Consider the following 23,157-nt stretch of genomic DNA (forward strand, 5'->3'; position numbering starts at 1 on the left):
CCAGTGTAAAGCAAAATGGCTTCCAGGCGGACAGGCTCCAATTCTTTGCCCATGAATGGCAGACACTTCCATCAGACGATTTTATCTTGCAAACCGTGTCAGGTTGGTGCATCCAGACTGATACTATCCCACAGCTATTTGAAATTCCACGTGAAATTAGCTTCAGTGCCAAGGAATGTAACATTATTTCCTACGAGATATCCAACTTAGTGGACAAAGGCGTCGTAGTCAAATCTGACTATGAAGTTGGACAATACGTGTCAACAATCTTTATTAGACTCAAGCAGGCCGGCTCATATCGTCTCATCCTCAATCTGAAACATTTGAACGAAAATATTGACTAAGTTCTCTTTAAAATGGAAAGTCTCTCCGCCGCCATCTCCTTAGTCGGAAAAGATTGTTATATGGCAACTACTGACTTAAAACATGCGTACTACTCAGTGCCAGTCCATCCAGATCACCAGAAATATTTTAATTCACGTGGGAAGGGCAGTTGTTTCAGTTCACAGCGCTCCCTAAGTTCTGCTCCTAGATACATTACTAAAGTTCTTAAAACTCCGTACTCATACCTACGTTAGATGGGTCATATGAACGTTGGTTCCATTAATGATTCATTTATCTCAGGTGATGACGAGAGTGTGTGTCGTGTGTTTGTGCAGGAAACTGCAGAACAGTTCACGCGTCTCGGTTTATCGTACACCCAAGCAAATCAGTTATGACACCTAAGCGTGCAACGGTCAATCGACAGAAGGTCATTGGTCACGCGAAGAAGCACTGCTTCACATCAACTACTTAGAGCTATTTGCGGCTTTCCTCACTTTTCGAACTTTTTGTTCAAACATGTCTATGTGCCACATTAAACTTTTGATTGATAATACCACAGCTGTTGCCTATGTGACCAACATGGGAGGAAAGACCGGCGCTTGTGTATTGTGACAGTTATGCGCGAATACCTCGACAGAACAGCTTTGTTACGGGCAGGAGGAACTCAGTTGTTGATTGGCTACACGAAACCTCACAGACGTGTAGCGAAGGCCACAGTGTCAAGATGGGTGAAACGTGTATTGCAGGTACGTGGTCAGGACATTGGTATATTCACACCACACAACATCAGGATGGCCTCCACCAGCGCTGCAATGAGACAGAGTGTACCACTGCACACAATTCTGAGAACAGCAGGACTTATTGTGTCCTACATAGGACTTAGTATCTCCTACGCAGGACTTATTAGGAGATACTATGCCCTACGTAGGAGATAATGAGACTAAAGAAGTTTTTCACCGTGGCCCTAATGCGCTTCCGTAGAAATGCCTGTAAAACTATCTCCATTTCGTTTTCTCTCAGCTTCATCATTATCTGAGCGTTGCCAGTAGAAACTACATCATCTATTTTACGCAATATCTTGACACCCACTTTACATCTTCGCGTTTGGACAACTGTAACAGATGTCTCGTTTTCTCTAGAAAGGAAACCTCAGCTTCACAGTCTATATCATCAGTATCAATCACCTTGCCATTACATACTGTTTCAAGCCCGGGCATATATATATATATATATGCATCTCGTTGATATTAAAATTAACACTCTTTGGCTGCAAAGTAATCATTAGAAATAACATGCTCATAGAACTACAGTCCAACTCAGAGCTAAGAAAATCAATGACAAGAATATGTGTTTAAGCAATTGTCTGTCTATCTATCTGTCTATCTGTCTGTCTGTCTGTCTACAAACTCTAGCGATAGCGTTTTAAAGATTTGCTTCGCATTCCAATAAAGAAAATTTGATACAACGTTCAAATGAAGTCCCTGTGAATACTAAGAAGGGGAATTACACTGCGCATATACCCGGGCTTTAAACAATAAGAGCATAGCACATGTGCAGTGATTAGTTTGAACCGGGAAGCCAACTCGTATAAACACAAGTGGTGTGTGCAGGATTATCGTTGCGGTCGAAGTTGAAGAACAAGAGATGTTTCTTGTGGTTACAAGCATCTTGGGTCGGCAGTAATAACGATATACTGGTACAATACCTGCATATTTGCAACCCATGTTTTTAAAAAAAAATGTATAGTATTAGAAATGGTAATTTCATTGTTCAGCCTGAAAACTGAAATGTTTTAAATCATGTGTATGGAAAAATATATTGATTATGACAAGCAGTCTCTGTCATAGACAAAACGCAATGTCTGTTTATTGTCACCTGTCACTCTGCTTGTCTGCTAATGACAACAATGCTAATGACTATCACCATAAACAAACTACATTGATTTATGGCTCGTGCACCTGGGGTCTGTCTCTGTCACATTATGTAATTACACAGTGAGGCAGATTCCTGTACTTATGACATGTCATTACGCCTGTGGGTTGCAAACAAATTACCTCCATTTTTCCCGGATGACTGGGTCGGACGGAACTGGGTGCAAACTCAGATTGTCAGTTTCAAGTTCTGTACGTACAAAACCCAACATTTCAATAAATAATATTTATGGATAACACCTTCTTCTATTGTATATGCTTAGAAGTGGATGGGTGAATCATAATGATTGGAATATCTACAAACAGTTTAACACTGCATTTTGTACGAATCCACGCGTGACTAACATAAGTCTTTCTATTCCTGTTTTAAAAACATGTAACTGATAATATGACGACGGTACACTAGAACAGTGATATAAACTGTCATCATCACAGACACATTTATACAGTTTAACATTTGAACCACTTGCCTTTGTTACGAAATCACGCCAATCAACTTATCTCACTAGCTTCTGTCGTGATGAAATGATAATTAACTCACTGGGGTCTTGGTGAAAAAGGGTAGCAATAACAAATATAAACGGGATATTGTACCACGTTAGTCATTCTTGAATGGGATTTTGTCCAAAGAATTTTTTCTTATGGGATTTTGTCCGTCCCCCTATGAGACGGCTGAACGTAACATGTTACTCCGCAGGTCTTTTTAACCATCACCGATGTAATGACAACTTAACCCTCGGTTCACAACTCAAGCATGGCGCAAGACTTTCATTATTTTTTTCAACTTACGTTAAGAATGTAAGACACGCATACGCGTTATCGGGTTATGTTAATAATAACTTCGTGTTAACTGCGTGCAGCAACGTTTCTGTGTTGGCTCTTACACCATGTTCAAAGTAACAGTGCCAACAACCAAGTGATAAGAATTACTTAATGCTGTGACAAACATCATGTACTTGAATACCAAGTAGATAATTGGATTGGGCCAGGTGGGAACTAAGAACAACAAACAGCGCAGCCGTGAAGCAAATAATCAGGAGGCATTAACTACTAAAAACAGTAGTAAACGAACGGGTGCTGGTTGTTAAAGTCTGCCTCATCTGGCCTCTTTGCCAAGAAGTACGCCTGAAACAGTGTATGGAATACGTCTAACACAGAACTGAACCAAAACATCTAATGGCATAACGATATGAATTGTTCATATTCCTCATACCGGTCTTGGAGGTATTAACATAATCATCATCCTTTTTTTGTCACCTGAAGTTAACAAATACATGCAAAACATCATCTATTCTGTCTATTTTCAGTTTCCTGCTGATGAATCAGATATTTGTATTCTGATGCAAAAATACCTTTTAAATACGTTTAAATGTATTTACACAGAATGGTATTTGTCTAGATAGTTTTGTCACTATGACTGTACTATCAAGAACACATCATCTAAAGAAAGTCCGTAATCAGGTATCCAAAGATAGTCTCTAATTTTGATAAATTAAGATAATTCTGGTAGTGAAATAAAAGAATTCTGCCAGAAATTTCTGCAGAAAAAGCTTTCGTCAGAAATATCTGTAGAAAAAAAGATTCTGCCAGAAATTTCTGCAGAAATGCATTTTCAGAGCCAATTTGTGAGCTTATTAACTGGCACATGAACTTTTCGTGTTCATCTCCTCGAGATCTTTCCAGTGATATTAATTATGTCTTTGTAGCTTGCTCCCTTCTGTGTGTCAAGTTAGGACTCGCTGGCCATTCCTAAGTTGTCCCGCACGGCCTTCTTCTTTACAGTGAAGTAAATTAAAGATTAAATTGTATATAGACCCATCAATTTGGATCGAAATACAGAGACGTAACACAATCGCCGAAGTGAGGCCGAATAATGTACTCCACTGTTTAACGAACTACGCACGTCAGAATGTATTTACACGTGTTTACATTGCTCACATAATGGTCTTGTTGCTTTAGTGACAGCAAGCAAGCAAACAAACTAATTATAACCTGACAATGAAATAATGTCGAGGAAGATGATGCATATTTGTATTAAATGGACCGGAAACTATAACTTGTCAATGTCCTCTGAATCTCCGCAAACGGTAGTTGAACTTGAGGTAAAATTGTACAGCTCCAAGTACACTGAATATAAATATAATCTGCACTATGCAGATTCAGTTACCACAAATATTAACATTTACATTTAGTCAAGCTATGATGTCAACCAATAATAGGCGTTTTTTTCCAGTTGGTTGTATATCGTGTTGTAATTGTGCTGACAACAATATTGTTCATCGCTCTTTTTCTCAGCCGGAACTTGGACTCACTGGCACCGCATTTGTGGGGACTTTTCTAGAGGTTTGAAATGAATCAACAAGACTGTAAGTAACATGTGTTATATCTTGATTGACATGTCAGAGAGTTTAGGAAACAATGATGATTTTTTATGGAGAAGCATATACAATGTAAATGATGTTGTGATGATAGGTTCCTTGACATTATTCAGTTGTACCATCTTCGTTCTTGTATAAAACTACGATCAGTCATTTTGTTACAGTGGTACTAGGTGAAATCACATCAATAAAATAACACTGATGAAAGGCATTAAATGTTTCAAGGTCAATAAATTCATATTTGTTTCAGCTGTATTGCTGCTATACGATATTGTTTGTAAACAAGTCGAGTCTGGACCAGACAACCCAGTGATTGTCACTATGCGAAATGATGACAGAGCATGTGTTTGTGGAGTAGTGGTCATACCAGGTGTTCGCGAAATAGTAAGCGTATGATGCCGTACCCTGCCCACCCGGTGGCACCCGTCATAAACATACGCTGCCTAATCAATTATTCACCTGTAATTATGACAGGTTTTCATCAGAGATTTTTTGTGTGTATATTACCTTATCAGTAACTCCTAAAACATCGTCAACGTAATATCGTCAAACAGCATTGCACGGACAATGCCCATGTGAGCCGACACAAAATGGTACTACCCATCAGTGCAATATGTAAGCTAATCAGATTCTACCCAGTCTCCAGGTCAGGAGGAATAACTGGCATCGACATTATTATTTTTCTGAAGTTATTCCTACCTCTCATGATTACGCATTGAAGGCAAGCCTGATTTGAAAACGGTTCTCTTTTAGAACGCACAATTAGACATGGGTGCAAAGGTCTGAATTCTGAATGAGCGTACTCGTATATATGTAACAAATATAACAGGAATATTCATCGCCTTGACAGGTTCCACAAAGACAATGAAAGCGCAAAGAAGCTGTTTTGTTAAGTTGACAGATTCAAACATCAGGGTGCCTGAAGGCAGTGTTTGCAATTCTTGTATTTGCCGGTTGGCCATCAGGGCCTGCTGGCACTTGCAGGTCCTAAAATCTACAGGTTCTGAAAGAAATATGTGGACCCATGGTGTAAGGCTACAAAATCAATTAGCGAAGCCTTTGGCGCAGAGAGAATCGTTTATTTGACATATCCGAAGCGCCGAAATACCAGAAAGTGAAACTGTAAATAATAACATAGTGGATCATGGATGATTCCGGAACGTATATAAAGAAAAGAAAAAAAAGAAGAAAAAAAAGAATAAGTGAAAAAAATGTTAGATGATTTCCTGAAGGACACAAGGGCCTGCAAATACTTGAAACTAGTGGCCCGATACAGTAACAACCCGCACTGGGTCTCTGGGCCGGCGACTGTTTCGAACGCTCTCTGAATGTGTGGTGACACATTTCAGAAACAGTAAAGGCAATTTCGAATTCACCGCTACTGTCAAAGACTTGGGCAAGTCTGGATCAGGAATAACCTGTAGAATACCTGGCATACAGCGCACTCGTACAACGTGGCTACGAACGGAACCATCAAATACTATCGTTTATGGCATGGTTGCAGACCAACCGGAATTATTTGTAGAGGGGATATCCTATTTTTTGTGACCTGGCACGTCATTGATTTCACAGCATTCGATACCACGGTGAGAAAGAAATGTCATAGTACTGTTCCAGACACGGTGGATCATGTGTAAAGAACTCACGGTATACTTGCCGATGTACAGCACCACATACAGAGGTGAAGGTAAAATACAAACACTGTATAATCATCAGCTGCTGACATTAAACTCAAAATTGACAACAATAGGGCCTTTTGGAAGAACATGTTTTGTGGTGATATAGAAACAACGCCAAGAACATCAGAGCAAGGCTAACGAATAAGACTTTGGACAGATTCAGACAGGATTGTAAAAACAATAGACAAAACATAAATACAAAGGCAAAAGTTCTCATTGTTAAGAAGATTCTGGGCTATTGCCTATGGTGTTGCCGCACCATCTGCATGCCGGCCACATAGCTTGACATATCCTTGGTAATCTGGATGTTACTCAGCTCCAGGAAGTTGGCTAATTAGCCTCGCTTTCTTTATGTTTCTGACTATCGCATATCTATGGAACCGATAACTGACATATTGAGCATGTGATTTTGTTTCCATAGATACACAGCCGTGTTTAAGTAGGATTGAAAATAACCTTTTATTCTGCCAGAAAAAACAATAATCCAAATGTAGGTTTTTTCTACGTGTAGGTTGGTAACGCCATAACCATTGTCATGGCTTAACTACATTTAGTACGATGAATGTAATATGCCAAGGCCACTATGTTTTATTCGATATCAATCCACACTTCCTGTTATATACGTTACGCTTGTGTATAGTATTTCAACAGATGGCAGTTGGTATACGCCCGGCCCGAGGCGATCATATTTATTTGGATATAGTGGAATTTGTCAGGTTTGTGAATAGCAGTCGCTATTGTAGTTAACTGTCTGCATAATTATGTGACCAACTATGCATAAATTCAGTGAAATATGTATGGGAATATCACGACGTAAATGCGGTAATCTCTGACATGTGAATGTCAAAGTAATTGAAAATAGTGCAGCTGTTGTCAGAGGTGATGAAAGTTTCATATGTAAATAGACCCGTGAAGGCCCCGAGGTAGAACAGGCCTCAGCAACCCATGCTTGCCATAAAAGGCGACAATGCTTGTTGTAAGAGTTGGTCAGGCTTGCTGCAGATTGATGCTCATGTTGTTGATCACTGGATTGTCTGGTCCAGAGTCGATTATTTAGAGACCTCCGGCATATAGGTGGAATATTGCTGAGTGCGACGTAAAACTAAATTCACTCACTCACTGATATGTAAATAGTTAAGCAGGTGACAAGAATGCATTGTCAATGCATACATCACGGGTCTTTAGACACATTTTACGCTGTGTGAGTGGGATATACGTAGCTCTTTATGTCACATTGTTACTTTTGGATAGTACATACAGTCGCACTGAAAACTTCGATGATTTTGATACGATTGAGTCAATATCAAATGTTAACTGATGTAAGAGTTGCAGTGTGTCGTTGCATTAGCATGAATATGCATAACGTAAGCATACAATGATGAATATCATAGCTCCTTTTCAATCCCTTTCCCACTTAATGATCAATATATAATCCAATTTTCGTTCTTGTAAATTTAATCATGCCCAAGGCCCAAAAGTGAGACACATTTGCAATATGACTAACTCCTATTTCAGTGCGTGATAATGACAATTTTACGCGTTAAACAAATTGTTATTTCATGCTTCGCTTGTGAAAATTATCATTGTTAGGATATTTCATGTCGCAACATTCATTGATGCTAGAACCAACCAATCATACATCTGTTCAGAACATAAATTTAGCTTCAGCAGTAAATTAATCGTTCAGCTTACAGACAGTTCACAACACAAAGAATGATGTTTCAATGGTAAACCAGACCCATTTTACAAGAATACATGTTATATTAGTAAAAGTGCGACCAGTGTCAATTATATTCAGGAAATTCACTTTGTATATTTGTTATGACACCAGACTACATAATCCTGCTGTGTCTGTGTCTTCACTAGATCGACCAATCTATCGTTTCTTGTGTAAAGACCTTTGTCTGACATTGATTACAACGAAAATGTGTGAGGTCTCTGAGCCAAGATTCATCAAATGCCGGAGAGAGTGCTGGCATGTGGTCATGTGCACAAAACCCAGGCCACAAATCAGTTGAAGTAAGTAATGGTGGTCACGGGTAATTATTTACCGACGTCTTTGAACGTTATTTACACAGCATACTCATATGTTTAAATCAGTTGAAAATATCTTTAATATCTTAATACAAGAGAAATCGACTTGCCACAAGCTTGACTCGAGTGTGTTTTAGGGACTTCATTTAAGACATGTGGTTTGACCTGAAGATAGTAACTCTGTTCAAATTGCCTGGGTAACGAGTGAAATTGGATCGTCATATTATCATACTGTTAACCTTATAGCATCGCAAAGACAGCATGAATTGATCAGGGTAAAACTGTCTGCAGTTAGCACCGCTTTTCTTCTTTGGGGTGGATATGTGGGATCCTACAAATGTCTTATTTTATTTTAGTTCAGTGTAAGACAGGTTTCACTATGGCATCTCGTCACGTAATACCCTGCAGATTAATAATATCGGTTCTACCGGAATAGGAGTGGATTGTTTCTACATTACTGATATCGCTTTTTCCTTCAAGGGACTTTTAATACGCCTTTCAAATGATGTGATCCTTCCTTTTTTTAATTATATATCTCACTTAAATCTTTTTAGCTTGAATGTGGTTTGGATGTCTGCGCATTGGTCTAAAATGATTTATCATATTTGCGTTGATGGAACTTTCATCTCTGCAGATTATTCTCACAACTATGTAGAAGATAGTTTCATCTGCGAACATGTTTTTTTCATCGACCTAGAATATACTGTAAGATACTGTCATCAACATATATGATATATGCCCGAGACCGCGATACAGTGCGTGAACTAGATAGCTAGTGTCTTTGGGTTCAAAGAACTTTACGGATAGCAACGTCTTTTAGTGGGATCGACGTTAAGGTACAGAGTCTTGTATCGTCAAGCATAAAAATGTTATGCTTGAAATGGTACAAGAGTTTGTACCGTAACGTCGCTCTCACGAATAACACAGTTGCTGTCCATAAAATTTCTTCTAGATGCGGCTGACGTTCGCTGACTTGGTTGACACATGTAATCGGTCCCCAGTTGCACAGATCGATGCACATGCTGTTGATCAATTGATTGTCTGGCCCAGATTCGATTATTTACAGACCGATGTCATATACCTGGAATATATCTGAGTGCGGTGTAAAGCGTAACTCCTTCACTCAAATGTACCTTTTTAATTAAAGTGACATGTTCATGAATGCATTAACAACAATGTGAGTTTGGAATATATGACACACTAACTTCACTTAATGTTCTACATTAAGGTAGCCGAGTCTCCATGACAGACTACTGGAAAGAATTTTCCACACCATCAGCTTCCGTCGTTGAGATGATGTTGGACAGAGGAGGTGAGAAACTTGCTTCCCTGGAAGAGCCGGAGATACTATCCTATCTACCGGACTTCACTGGCAAGAGGGTGATCGAACTGGGCGCAGGCATTGGGTGGGTACTTCGACATGTTTCTTCAAATAAACTGAGTAAAAAAAGAAACTTCATAAAATGTAATTTTAAAAAATAATGAATAGTTTTTCTCTGATGATACATCTATGTATCCGAAATGGGATTCCTATCTTTCGACTCTAGAAAAACGTTAGCAAACGCCTCCATTCGTCGTGCAAATGACGTTAATCAGGTTTTGCACGTACAGTCGATCACGTGATCTTCGCATCGAACTTTTCTTCATTTGCACGTGTTTGCACTGGTCTCAAGAACTGAGAAAACACTTTTAAACCACAGTTCTAATGGTACTGTAAATGCCATTGTCAAATGTGCATCATGAAAGTGCCGTTGGCATGTTGCAAGCGGGATGATCAGTTATTGACGTCGCAAGAGCAATGGGATCCAGCCGTCGTTCTTTGTATAACTTGCGAAGTCGTTTACAACAAACTGCTACAACTTCTGATCGCCCAAGGTAGGGTCATCAACGTGCGACGTCCCGAGCAGAAGACCTCCAACTCGTCCTACGTCACCTACGTGACAGATTTCTACCGGCTCACGAACCAGGGCTGAGGTGTTTAGATGTCGACTGTCCTCACAGACCGAAATTGGTTGCGGGCTGCCAGTCTCCATTCTCGACGTCCATAGTCTGATTTGACCTTCTGTATACGAATGTTTTGGAACGGCGGTGTAGCCCAATGGAACTGATTGTGGCACGGTCAGTGTATCGAGTACATTACACGGATCTCAGCTTTAAAATAATAACAATTTAACCATCCTACCGTCTCTTGTTCTTTTATAGTGACAAGAAGAAAGAATGTGAAGTTTCCTTTTTGACTTAAGTATACTTATAAGGCTGCCCAAACAGCACAGAACTCCACGCTGCAAGGACATGTTCTAAGCGCATACAACATGATGAACATTAGTACCCCTGTTAACTCAACCCCGGAACCTCGTTTCTATGGTGAAATATAAATCAGGCACGTCCGTAATTTTGATTTATCGATCGCTGTGAAATCTCATACATAGATCTATCCGTGGAGATCATGATGGTCAGGCTCCCTGACTTGGTTGGCACATGTCATCGGTTCCCAGTTGTGCAGATCGATGCTCATGTTGTTGATCAATGAACTGCCCGGTCCAGACTCGACATTAGTATCCCGGTTAACCCAAGCAGCCTCTGCAGCACCAGAGGGTGAATATTCATACGGCTTATCCCCCATGGTACCCATTTTCTGCTGGTTGACCCAAGACAAATTCGAACTCGCCTGGGTAAGATAAAACCAGACGTTTCACGTGTGTATATAAGTAGCATCGTTTTCACCTGTGGTTTGTGGCCCTGTGCCGATAGTACACTTATCAAATGAGTTGAACGTCAGGTTGCATGCTAAATATCAAAATGTGAAGAAATTGTTAAATGTGTCTAGAATCTAATTATTTAATAAATGATAGGAAGTTACCACGGCATCTGTTTGACAAGTGGTGCCGCAAGGGGCACCGTCTGTAAACAGTGTGAGTGAGTGAGTTTATATTTAACGTCACATCGGCAATATTGTGGCCATATCGTGACGAGAACATTCTTAAAAAAGGTATTTATGTATATGGTAAAAACTTGTCGACAAAGGACAGCAAAACAACTAGAATATCACAATAAGAAATAAAACTAGAGTGAAAAGTTAAAACTAATATCCCTATTCAGACAATACAATATAAAAACAGGCTATATAGATCACCAACAGCTGAAGGTAGATCACCATACTAGAGGCCATGGGGACTTACAGTACTTCTGTTACCTGCATGGTCCCTAGCTGGATTTACACCATCCCCTCAGCTGCTGGTGATTGTATGCAAGATTAGCCACAAATGAAAATGACAGAAATACTACGGGTAAACAAAATGGAAGATTAAATTTGACTTCAAATGTTTTGGGACTTACGTACCCACTCAGGAGGACAATAATTTTACGGTACTTCAACCCCCCTCGAGGATACAGCCACTAACAATCTCAGTTACTAATTCAACTTCCAATCATAAAATACTTATTTATTTACAAGTCAGACAACAAATCTAGTTCTTTTAAAAATGCAATAATTACATCAGAACTTACGTTACTAAAAAGGTCCTTCATAGTTCTTGATTGGAAATAATTGTCCCTTGTGATGGAATATTCAACACAGTCAAGCAAGACATGCTTAAGTCTGTAAACAGTAATGTCAATAAACGTTCCCTAAAAATAAATTGTTTACTTTTATTTCTTAGTATGCGTTCTTTTGATATTATCTTCTTAAGATATTTCAGTATTCCTTGAAAAAAATATAAACTGATTCTGTGTAAAGTAGATCCACACATGGTTAATATTAAAAAATATCACAAACCATGGCACCCAACCTCCTTAATCAATGTTGGGGGTGGTGAGTCTTGGATGGGTGACCGTGTAAGACAGTTTGACCCCTGAGAGATTCTTGGACTTCAGTCCTGCCCAACAATGAAGCACATACATGTGGTCTCACCCGGTGGGGATAAGTCATGCGACCATAACCTACTAGTGCCTCATTGGTAGCTAAGGTTATCCATAGTAATCATGAACTGTGACTATTATGCGCCTAGAGCGCTATAAAAGTACCCCTATTCTTCTTTTTTAAGGATTCAAATGAAAATTGCGGAGAGAGGGTTCAGATATTGTAAGGCTCATATCAGCTCAGGGCCCAAGAAATATCTGAAGAATATGTAGACTCCCCAACACTTCAGCCTTCTGCGTTAGAAAGAGTGTTAGAAAGGCTGTGCTCCCTTGGGGAATCCTGGCACACTCCTGATCTGCGCCAAGAGTTCAAGAGGTACCAAACCAAGGGCACCGAGAACAATGTGTACTTGGGATGCAAGCGAGACATTTCGAAGACAAGGTCCGTCAAAGCTCCAGACATGGCGGGGACGGTAGTAAAATCAACGAGCCATGCCATCATGTCTTTTAAGATAACCTGTTTGTGCCAAGGAAGGGCATCCACTGACAAGGAGTTGGGCAGTCTCTGTAAATATATGATACAATCGAAGTTTCATGCTAATATTTTCTGTAAGACTCACATTTAGGCGGGTGTGAGTGGAAAGTGACTAGGCAGTAAACACGAAGCCCTCAGTATCCCATTTGAGACCAGCCGACTTCATCCAGGCAAAGGCGTCGGTTGGATTGCTATACTGCACCACGCACTGCAAGTACACACGATGCTATGGCTTCTCAGAAAGCATCTCCACAAATGACCGACTTAGTGAATAACTTCACCGGGTATATTCCCATGGCTATATCGTCCAGCAGTACACTGCCATCAATAAAGGCAACCTCAAATTTCAGTTTGTGTCTAACAACCTGGGCCTGCTTAGAATTGCTGTGGAATTCCTGGTTTCGTCATGTCTTGACATGCATCACCAGAGGATCATCCGATAAATAAATATTCCACAACAACATTCCGCCATGAAGAGCCTCTACATGTGCATGAATCAAACCCCGCCCTTCCGAATTGATTGGCATGTATAAACGGTTGAGAGGGGACGTATTATTATCACTGCTTGATTTAAACTTCAAAAGAGGCAAGAAAAATTAACTGGCAAGATATTTAATGAATGTTATGTGATAGCTTCCCCATCGCCCAAGTTCATGCAAAATGCTTGCGAAAAAGGTAGATTCTACTATTTGTATATTGCTTTCTGGTGTTTCTAAAGGTGTTGATACTATTATGTATGCTGTATAGTTGTCACGCATTAAAAAGTGAATATTAATGGGAATAATTTCAATATCATTTCATAAATGTATTCAAGGCTATGATACATTGTCTGATTATTACTTCATACTTATCCATATATATATTATTATTAGCTCCACTTGTTATGCTTGGTGGAGATACGTATTGTAATACGTGATCACTTACACATACACATTAATGTTATGTTTTTTGCATTCACAGGAGATATACATCTACGTTTGCTGAGTCAGCCTACAGCGTGTTTGCCATCGATTTCATGAATGAATTTATTGAAAAAAATAAAACTGTGAACAATCACTACAGAAACATCGAATTCCAGTGTGGAGATGTCACTAAACTTCAAAGAGACAACAGAAGGTGATCTTTATCAAGTTGTTCTCCGTTATTAATGAAAGAATCCAGCGAAATTGAGTCAGTAGTTGGCTCCCTATTTTTGTACATACCAGATACCCTGTCCATTCTTTACATATTGTATTTGACATCAGTGATGCCAAATTATTGCACAGTGTCCAATGTGGAACGTAATCTTATTATTGCAATAATTTGTCTTCAAAAAACCTGAAAGCATTACGAAATAAATGTGAAGATCATATCCGAAGGTATATGATGATATTCGAATGACATTGTCCATTTACATGCGGTGTAATCATTGAAACACTTGTTTGGTGTTAATGCTTGTTAATGCATAGACAAGAGAAAGCCAGCGTCCATTCAGAGATGATGCTCACTTTGCAGCGCGGACCTTGTGTTCTCCAACTGGTTGTTGATGTACTTGTCGGACACGGAGGTGCTGGAGCTGCTTCAGAAGGTGCTAGAGTGGTTAGATGACGATGGATATCTGTTCATAAGAGAATCCTGCATGGGTCGTTCAGGTGTGTTGGTAGACAGAAAAATTCTCACCATGCTAAGGGACCAAATCCGTGGTTGATAGTGTGAAGAACGTCCAGTTGCCTGGCAACACGATGACATGCTACCAGATGGTCTTATCTAACACTACTGAACAAATTACAATATTCTTTCACACGTGTGATTAACTTACCACATTTCCTCCTTAAACACATTAAATAACCGCCATTTATGACATTTATACATCTAGCTTTGTAACATCAGCAATAATATGTTCCAATATGGAACAGTCTAATAGGTTTAGTAGTGTTATAGAAATTACAACCATTATTGACATAAGTATATATAACACGATATCAGTCTGGGAATCTCTCCACAGTGTGGCTAGTTTCTGACAAAGGATTTGAAGAAATTCAGCATGCAGTTATCATAAATAATTAATCTACAATGCACAAGATGAATACCATATCTTGCTCATTTGTCCAAAGTATTTACGTGTAAGAAATCGTTATTTACCAAAGTATGCCATTGCTAGCTGACATATGATAAAGTGTGTGATAATGTTACAAACTAATTATGTACCGCTACTGATTAGTGTTGCTAAACGTGTCTTTCATGCCTTTAAAATGGAAAGTACAATAAATATGTTATAATTATTTACTCTTGGGTTACCATCCCTTATTTCTCTGACAAGTTATTGTATATTATAACTTGTCACATCGTGTCGAGGGAAATACGAGGTTTTATCAGTCCTGAGTAAGGTTGTATTCCCCGAACCGGAGGGACTGATAAAACCCCGTATTTCCCTCGACACGATGTGATAACGCATTTATCTAGCTGAATGTTTCCACTGAATCAAAACAAAACAACACGCATCGAATCGACTTGCTGCCATGTTGACACCAGCTGATCGTTTGACCTCAATGCACCGCACGTTACTAAAGGCTTGTCGATACACGCTTTTCTCACTTTGCGTCGTCACCGAGGCGTAGCGGGGTGATATGACTTTCGTAGGGGGAATATACGACTTTTATACTCCCGCTGGTGGATCGTGATGGATGTACATGGTATTTTATCAGAGTCACGTGGACCAATCAAAACTCGACATTCTTACATGTTAATCATTATGCGTATCATTCACGAACAGGTAACATTACATATGACAGCTGATGTACACACGGTGATCAAACACATCGTACAAACCTTTAAAGTTTGAACGTTTGGTAACTAATCAATTTTGCCAGGGTCTGGATGTATTTGTTCCCGTGCGTTTTTATTATTGCTCGACTGAAACAACATACATTTCATTGCAGGTGACTATCCAGTTAGATTCAACCCAACTATCTACCGCCATGCGACGACATATGAAGAATTATTCACTTCCGCTGCTATGTCATGCGATGAAAACATGTCATATGGATTTGAATGTGTGCTGTCTACTTCTATTGACGCATACACAAAGGTTAATATATGTCTTCACACACACACACACACACATATCTATATCTATCTATCTATATCTATCTATCTATCTATCTATCTATCTATCTATCTATCTATCTATATATATATATATATATATATATATATATATATATTCAGTCGTGGTGTGGCTCGGTCATCCAATTCACTGTGCAGAGTAGTGTCCCTTGGATATGCCAGGAACCTATGATCGTGGAGTCAAATGCTGACACAATGAAATATAACAGTGGCTGGGTAGCATACTGGGTAAAGCGTTCGCTTGTCACGCCGAAGACCCGGGTTCGATTACCCACGTTGTTACAACATGTGAAACCCGTTTCGTGTACCCCCCTCCGTTTCATTCCTGAAATATTGCTATCAGCGGCGTAAGCCCCAATCTCTGTGTGTATGTAAGCATTTGAAAACAAAATGAAACAGGTATCATTTTACAATATTGCAAACCAAAGTGATAGATATTGGTAAAGGCAGTGTGAAACCATTATACCCATCAATCTTAGCAGATTCATGGTAAATGTACTCATCATAGCTTGGTGGGTCGTACTGAAACAGGGAAGATGTCAGGCAGACCTAAACAAATATGACAATCACATCGTTATCTTAACAGTTGAATCATTTCTATCTCTGTTTGTCTCTTTGTGACTCCCAGTCCCTCTGTCTCTCCGTCTCTCTCTGTCTTGCCTATTTAGTTAAAGTCAAACCAATAGAAGCAAAATAGACTACACTGTAACAATTTCACACTTCCTACAAAAACAGTTCGTCAGCGTGCAAAATTGAAATACCAGGAAGTGAAACTGTAAGCCACCGTAACATGACGGTTTGTGGGAGATTCAACAAATAACAAATAAACATATGGGAAAGATTCCCCAAAACGTAGCTTATGACATGCTTGTATTTTTAGATGATACGGGTAAGACAACATGGGCGTCTCATATTAGAAACCTTTTATTTCCTCATTGTTTCGGATTTGTATGGCTGAATCAAACAATTGGTAATATCAGCCTATTTCTTAAGCAATATTCGAGAACAATCTGTCAGCATGTATGATCAAGAGTGGCGTTCCTGTCTAGACAGGATATCATTTGAATAGAAGAAATGACGAGCTTCACTCAACCAGCTATATATCTATCTGTATTGACGTCTAGAAATATCAGACACATATTTTTCAATCGTCGATCGGGCTTATTCGACTTACCAGTAAATAAGGGCAGCCGACTTTCAACAGACAGACGCTTAAGGCTATGTTCATTATGTAACTAGGTCATAGCAGATGAAATTCACTTCGCTTTCGTATGCCCACATTATGCTGATTTAAAGAAAAAAGATATATCCCAAATAACTACCTAATAAAATATGACTCAAGTGCTTTGGTTCCATTCTGTCCTCAACAAATGAAAACGTAATACGTAATCTTGCCCCCTATATAAAACATGCTGTAATCCATAGAGGCAATATCTTCTTCTGAACTGTAATTTCTTTCGTCAAGTGTCTGTAAAATGTGCTGATAATATACTTGCATTACTTGCATATGGGCCGGAGGCCCTAAGTACAATAAATATCTATGACTTGTCAATTCCAGTTGAAAAAAAAATATGAAAATGTACTGAAGGGCTCATGGGCCTGCAGATATTTGAAACTGCTGGTCCGATTCAATAACAACCGGCGCTGGGCCTTCTGACCGGCGTCCATTTCGAATGCTGTTTCAGTCACTAAATAATGCACTGGTTAGTCACAACAAATTTGACCAGACGAATTCTGATTTTCAGGTAAAAAATAACAGAAACCAGATAGTATGGTTGTTGCAAAAGGTGAAGCGAGACAACGGCTGCAACAAGACATTGATAGAAGACCTAGCGTCACAAGAGACCTATCAACACCTTGTGGATGGATACCAGAGGGTGTTCAACAGTACGATATTTGGTGGCGTCCTGGATATTCGCGAGGTATATGGTAACATATCTATCAACAGAATTCAGATGATACGAATACAAGATGAATACTATCATATTTGAAAATTTATATTTGCGATGATAATTACAACACGTATATTGTTAAAAATTCATAAATACATTATGAAAATATACCTATTTTTTGTGTTGACAAGGTGCGTGCAAATATACTGCAAAGTGAAACACATCCTCAAGAAATGATTAAACATAACGCAATGAAACTCCAACACAATTCCTTCGGTGCATCAAATTATTTATGAACGAAAATATGAATTAGTCGTTGTAAACAAAACGAAACATTTTAAAGACTGCAGCCTTGTGGCTAATAGATATGATAAAATTCATAATTATGACAAAAAACATAATACCCCAACTCATAGGCATCACCATGGCCTGTTGGGCTATTAAAAGTTTTTCGAATGCTTGAGTAACATGCGATAAATTCAAATGTTTAGGTTAATGTGGGTACGCTTGACCTGAAACCCCATCACACTGTGTTAGAAGTCGGATGTGGTTTTGGTGACAGATCGCTAGACATGGCGAAGGTAGGACTTTTATAATTGTAATAGCCAAAGTATACAGTATTCAATTTGCAATGATTATCTTCAGAATTGTATAGATCTGCGCTGTGTGTGAATAGTATTAGATCAGTAATATTTCGTGAAACTTCATTTGTAGGTGCAATCAAATCAATTTTGTCTGAAATTATATTTAAATGGTATTTCTTGTTTTACCATATCATACAATTAGTATGCGTTTGTGTCTTTGTGAAAGGTGTCACTGCTGGTGCAGGGTACACTCACGTTTTACGAACACCCGGTGTCAGAATTTATTAACAAATTTTAATATGTACAAGGAGACATACGTTTAACCCTGTCTCTGTCGCAAGTTACAATCTACTTGTGATCTATTTACACTTTAAAATGTCTCTTTTAACAGAAATACAGATGCAAGGTCATTGGAGTGACGGCGTCCATCACAGAAAGGCGCCATGCAGAGAAAAACACAAAGGAAAACGCCATGGGTCCTGATCAAGTGAAGTTGGAGTTTGCTGATTTGTTGAAGAGGAACTACCCGAATGAGTCTTTCCATGCGATATACAGTCGAGATTCCATATGCACCATCGCTGACAAGATGACTCTGTTTGGAAACTTCTTCGTCAGTATAACAATTGAGTCTTTAAATATACCACTCCAAATTAGTGTAACGGACACCTGCTATTGGAATTCTAGAACTCTGGGCTTAAACACATGAACTATAGTTGGGTGTTCTTTAAAGTGAAATACATAGTCACATCAATTGAGTAATCAACCATTATATCTGTCCACGGTGTTCCTTGTGTGTTCGTTTTTTTTGTGAAGTGAGTGAGTTTAGTTTTACGCCACATTTAGTATTATTCCAGCTATATGGCAGCAGTCTGTAAATACTAGAGATCAAGAGCATCGATCTACACAACTGGGATACGATGACATGTAACCCAAGTCAGTGAGTCGTATCACCCGATCCCGTTAGTCGCCTCGTATGACAAGCATTTGTTACTGAAGATCAGTTCTAACCACGGGTCAGATCTCCACGGGTTTACAACAATTAAATATGTTTGGCATATGAATTACATCGGTCTTATGTGCAGTCCATTGAAAGTATTTGTGGAAATTAAACAATCGTTCTATGTTTTAGAAATGGCTAAAACCGGGGGGGAAAGTCTTGATATCGGACCATTGCAGCAGCACCGATGATCATTCTGATGTCTTCAGGAAGTATGTGAAACAGAGAGGCTACACATTGTACAGTCCCGTACAGTATGGGAAGGTATATTGTACGCTGTATGGTTAAGAGAAACCTTTGAACTTACACACATCATTTCTCTATATGAACAATGATTATTCAACGTAAGTATTTCTATAAATGCCTGTGTTAAAATTAGTTTTCCGGTGGAAAATATATATTCTTCAAAGAGAAACTTGACACAGGTAGAAGCAGTTTGAAAATGAAATATTTGTCACAAACCACCCCACATAAAATGCACGATCGTCTTGAAATTGTGAAGCCTATGACTGTAGACCTGAAAATGCCACATTAGTGGTTCTCCACATATATTGCTTCAAGTCGCCATAGACGGCAAGAGAATGACAAGAGAACCACAACGCCATCGGCCGATTACATGGACAGGCATCTCAGAAAGCAGTGGCAAAGCACTTCAGCATGTCCACACAGATCATCTCAAACCTATGGACCCGATACAACAAATACTGGGAGTATCAGTGACAGATTCAGATCAGGGCGACAACGTGTTACCATCTCCGCCCTGGATCACTAAATCCGACTGAAACATCTTTGTCCGTACATCACGGCCGCATCACCCACAACAATTGAAATCCCTGGACTGCGCCGAATCTCTGACCAGACAGTATGTCACTGGCTATGGGAAACCATACTTTTTGCCAGAAGACCAGTTCAACGTCACGTCGTTTGCTGCAGCAACGTCAGCAGTTGATCGTTGGAGCATGACAATGCTCAAAGTGTTTGAAAGGACTTCTTCCTGCAAAACAATGTTCAAATGTTACCTTGGTCTACTCGATCATCCGATTTGTCCCTAATTGAACATCTATGGGATACTCTTGATAGACGTTTGCGGCATCTTAATACGCCATCTCAGACAATACAAAAACTGCACACAACACTTCAAGCGTCAAAACATTCCTAGGGACAACAGTGGTCAGTCGGCATCAACTTTCCTTTGCTTTCAAGCTGTTATCGATACTCATTTTGATCAGACCAGATACTTACATTTTACTGTAAACTGTATGTGTTTTAACAAAAACTTCCAAGGTAATCATGTTTTGGAAAATTGTAAACTAATGATTTTACCGTGATTGAGCATTGATATTATATTCACTATTAAATCAATTAAGTAAACTTCAAAGCAGCATATCAAGTTTCCCGTCTTTTAAAGAGTGTATATATTAATACTTAAACTGAACAAAACAGTTGTTTGGCATATATACAGTTATGTCTAAACATACTAATAAAGTTTAAATAAGGATGATTGAATCAGTTCCATGCACACAGTAAGTATTCTCCAACACAGTATATCAGGTTTCTTTTCTTGAAGAGTATATACAGAACATAATCTGTAAGCGTTTCTAAGCAGTCCATTATCATTCATATAAAGGTGACCGGTATTTGAATACCTTGCTGCATATCGAGTTAACAAGTTGCAACAGTAAATACGGACAGCAAGGATCAAAGCCTTGTTCTAAACCACGGTGTTACCTCAACAGATGTCGCAGTAACTAACTTATGTCCTCTTCTCTTGACATAAATCCAAACACAAGCATCGAATGACGATGGACTTTAGCGACCTGTTTCTGTAGCAAGTAGGGGCAAATATGTTCAGCAACTTTGAAGGTCAAGAACCAGACATATGATTTCCAGAAATAGTAAGGACAATATATTTTGAAATAATGTACCTGTCGTGATGCAATGTTTGCATTTTGAAAAAAAAAGATCCATGGCTGCTAACGTGATGCGTTGCATATCTTTCAGAGTCTTGAAGAAGCAGGCTTTGTAGACGTCAGAGTTGAAGACAAAACAAAGGTCTTCACAGAAGCACTTACTACAGAGCTCAATCAAATCCATGAAAGCCGTACTGGTTTTATTGGGGTAACCTAATTTTCTGATGACCATAGATTTTTCAGTCTGTGTTGATGTGGACTTTTGCATTTTACTAAAACAATATTTACTTTTACGGATCTATGTCTGGCATTGCTTGAATGGACAGCAACGTAATATTACATGTCTTTTGTAGACAAACGAAAATTATATTTTCTGCTAACGCCTCACGCATCAATAATCATTGCATCTCATTTTATATGTCGTACAAAGTCATTGCATGGAAAATGTGTTTCTGCTTATCTGAACATTTTCGGTACAATTTGCAGGACTTTCACCAGACAGACTCAGATGACATTATCGGTGGCTGGAAGGACACACTGCATCTGACTGTAGAAGGGGAACAAAGATGGGGAATCATCTGTGCCTCAAAACCAATATGTCCTTTGACATGAGGAGAACTGTGCATTTAATGACAAAACTGATAGTACTGGCTTTTTATTCATGCAAATGTTTGGACAGGAACCATTCTGTTCCATTACATGTACTTTTTCCACCTTGTAACCTAATGAAGAAGCAAGAATTGGCTCTAGAACGTCGCATAAAGAGTAAAAAGAAGTTGTTATATATAAAACGTCATGTATTAACCTTTGTACACACTCGCAATCCAAATGTTGTGGGTTTTTGTTTGTTTTCATTGTTTGTTCCCGTCGTAACCCACTTATCAAGGAGATGCACCAAAACAATCCTGAGACGATTCATCCTGTTTCTTTCAAAGTTTCACAAAGGAAATCGTTAAGATATCTTCCACTGCGCCAGTCACACCTGAAAGTCGGATTTTTAGATTAGAATGAATGCATGTAGTTTTTAAAATGGCAAATAGGATTATTTTGTCTGGTTTGGGTGTTGGAGGTTATCTACGTTCCATATGTTTGTTGATTCAGAGACAAACTCCCCTGTAAACACGGCTCAGAAAAGGAATCCAGTAGAAGGGCCTGACTTCAGACTGACTACGTCAAGATAACATGCACCTGTCGATAGGTAACATGCACCTGTCGACAGTCCTGTTTTGTATTAGTGTTAGACGCGGCAAGTGAAAACGTGACGTTAACGCCGTGATATCATCCACTATAAATGTATGTTTCCACAGGCATACGAGGTTAAAAGGTTGAACAATCTGCAGTATTTGCTTCACGCACAAATATATTCACTCGAACCATTATCGTTATTTCGTGGTATGTTTGTGTTAAATATTGTCCGGTCAAGTAAAAATGTAAAACAATTAAATAGTTACAACGATACAAAAAGCTGTATCGAAACGTCATATCAACTGAATAAAGAAGTTGTTCATCCATAAGGCTTGTCCATATATTATTCTCCAACTTCTAAATAATGCCACTTCAAGAAGTTAAATAGTATGCTATTTTACTCGTGAGTTTCAGACCTTCAGAACTTACAGTATATCCTGTATGATTGAAACATGTCAATGTTAGGTCTGTTTGTTTAGGGTAACGTTAAAATTTATTTGCTTGCCTGTTAAATGAAGATATACTTTGAGGTAAGAAATGTCATATATAAAAAATCATCTAGAACGTCTTGAAGACTTAAACTATTTCTGTTTAGATGTTCAGAATATATACTACCCTCAATAGTTTACACTCTCATAATGCTCTCACTGTACGTAGTGGCGTGGCGTGGCGTGGCGTGGCGTGGCGTGGCGTGGCGTGGCGTGTGGTTACATCGAAGCTGAATTTCTCCACAGGTTGGAGGGAA

General features: G+C 39.0%; 1 protein-coding gene across 1 annotated transcript; it reads left to right on the forward strand.

Moving 5' to 3' along the window:
• The first annotated feature begins 15 nt into the window (after positions 1–15).
• On the forward strand, positions 16–21,839 carry LOC137257541 (uncharacterized). Its single transcript, XM_067794866.1, has 10 exons — positions 16–102; positions 1,071–1,248; positions 9,575–9,752; positions 13,700–13,855; positions 14,234–14,378; positions 17,590–17,766; positions 18,712–18,930; positions 19,450–19,581; positions 21,319–21,435; positions 21,714–21,839. Exons 1-10 carry the CDS (start codon positions 16–18, stop codon positions 21,837–21,839), a joined length of 1,515 nt encoding a protein of 504 aa, XP_067650967.1.
• Positions 21,840–23,157: the final 1,318 nt, after the last annotated feature.

This window comes from Haliotis asinina, chromosome 12 (assembly GCF_037392515.1).
Source record: "Haliotis asinina isolate JCU_RB_2024 chromosome 12, JCU_Hal_asi_v2, whole genome shotgun sequence".
Classification (NCBI taxonomy): Eukaryota; Metazoa; Mollusca; class Gastropoda; order Lepetellida; family Haliotidae; genus Haliotis; species Haliotis asinina.

What these genes read in the sequence shown, in the direction of transcription:
- LOC137257541 (XM_067794866.1), top strand. Translation starts at nt 16, where the DNA reads ATGGCTTCCAGGCGGACAGGCTCCAATTCTTTGCCCATGAATGGCAGA. An exon ending in TATCTTGCAAACCGTGTCAG is followed by an intron (nt 103 to 1,070) that starts GTTGGTGCATCC and finishes CGTGTATTGCAG; the next exon opens with GTACGTGGTCAGGACATTGG. An exon ending in CTTCAAAGAGACAACAGAAG is followed by an intron (nt 13,856 to 14,233) that starts GTGATCTTTATC and finishes CTCACTTTGCAG; the next exon opens with CGCGGACCTTGTGTTCTCCA.